Below are 1,023 nucleotides of genomic sequence, written 5' to 3' on the forward strand. Positions count from 1 at the left end.
AATCATATTGCTATACAAAGTGGCAAGCAAGTACTATTGAAAGATCTAACTAACCTGATGAGACGATTCAGACGAAGCTCTGATGACAGTCGTAATGACTTGGAAATTTCTGTCAAGATGTTTAGAGATAAATATGGTAAATAAAACTTATCAAGGCTTTCAGATTTGACTTATTATTATGGTACTTTTACACAGAAGCATGTGTTGAGGTTTTAGTAACAGAAGAAACCTTTAGTGGGATATATTTCCAAGATAAGGAGTTGAAGGAAATATTTGCATCCTATCCTGAATTTCTCTGCATTGATGCTACATTAATTCTATATAGGCAGAAAAGTATCACCTTCTGTCAAAAACAACTACAAAACTTGCTTCTTTGGCATCTGAGCATACTGGGTAGGATTTTCAACATAAAATGAAAGTTCTGAAGTACATTGTTAGTAAGTGGGAGAATGACAGATTGATTTGTGTCACAATTAACTGGTATGTTTTGTTTTTTTAAATTTATGATGCTGCTCATGTTTGTACTTAAATGTATGTAGCTGAAAAAGATGGTGTATTATTCAATGATATCTCTATTAGTAGCAGTGATGATGAGAATGAGATGAATACATCATTTGCTGAAACAAATATTTCTAATGTTACGCCTATAGTTTCTCAATCTAAGAAAGCTACAGCTATCAGTAAGTATTATTTCATTGATATTTTTTATCGTTATTATTTTACTGATTAGATGGGGACCCTGGTCTGCCTACTGTTTCTCAATCTGAGAAAGCTACAGCTATCAGTAATTATTATTTTTATTGATATTATTTTTATCATAATTAACTGATTAGATGGGGACCCTGGTCTGCCTACTGTTTCTCAATCTGAGAAAGCTGTAGCTATTGGTAAGTTTTTTTTACCTAATATTATTATTGCTATTTATTGACTGAGCATAGTTGGAGATTTTAGTCTTGCTTCAGTTTCTCAATCTGAAAAGGCATCATCTATTGGTTAGTACATTATAATAATGATAAAGATTAT

General features: G+C 31.7%; 1 protein-coding gene across 1 annotated transcript; it reads left to right on the forward strand.

Annotated features, from left to right (window-relative positions):
- Positions 1 to 471: 471 nt before the first annotated feature.
- LOC109589629 (uncharacterized) lies at positions 472 to 992 on the forward strand (the record flags this gene model as incomplete). The annotated part of the gene is made up of 4 exons (XM_020005683.1): positions 472 to 680; positions 731 to 784; positions 834 to 887; positions 939 to 992. Coding segments are annotated over exons 1-4 (313 nt in total), but the record flags the coding sequence as incomplete, so codon positions are not given.
- Between the last annotated feature and the right edge of the window lie 31 nt (positions 993 to 1,023).

Source organism: Amphimedon queenslandica, unplaced genomic scaffold, assembly GCF_000090795.2.
Source record: "Amphimedon queenslandica unplaced genomic scaffold, v1.1 AMPQUscaffold_11093, whole genome shotgun sequence".
NCBI classification, from domain to species: Eukaryota; Metazoa; Porifera; class Demospongiae; order Haplosclerida; family Niphatidae; genus Amphimedon; species Amphimedon queenslandica.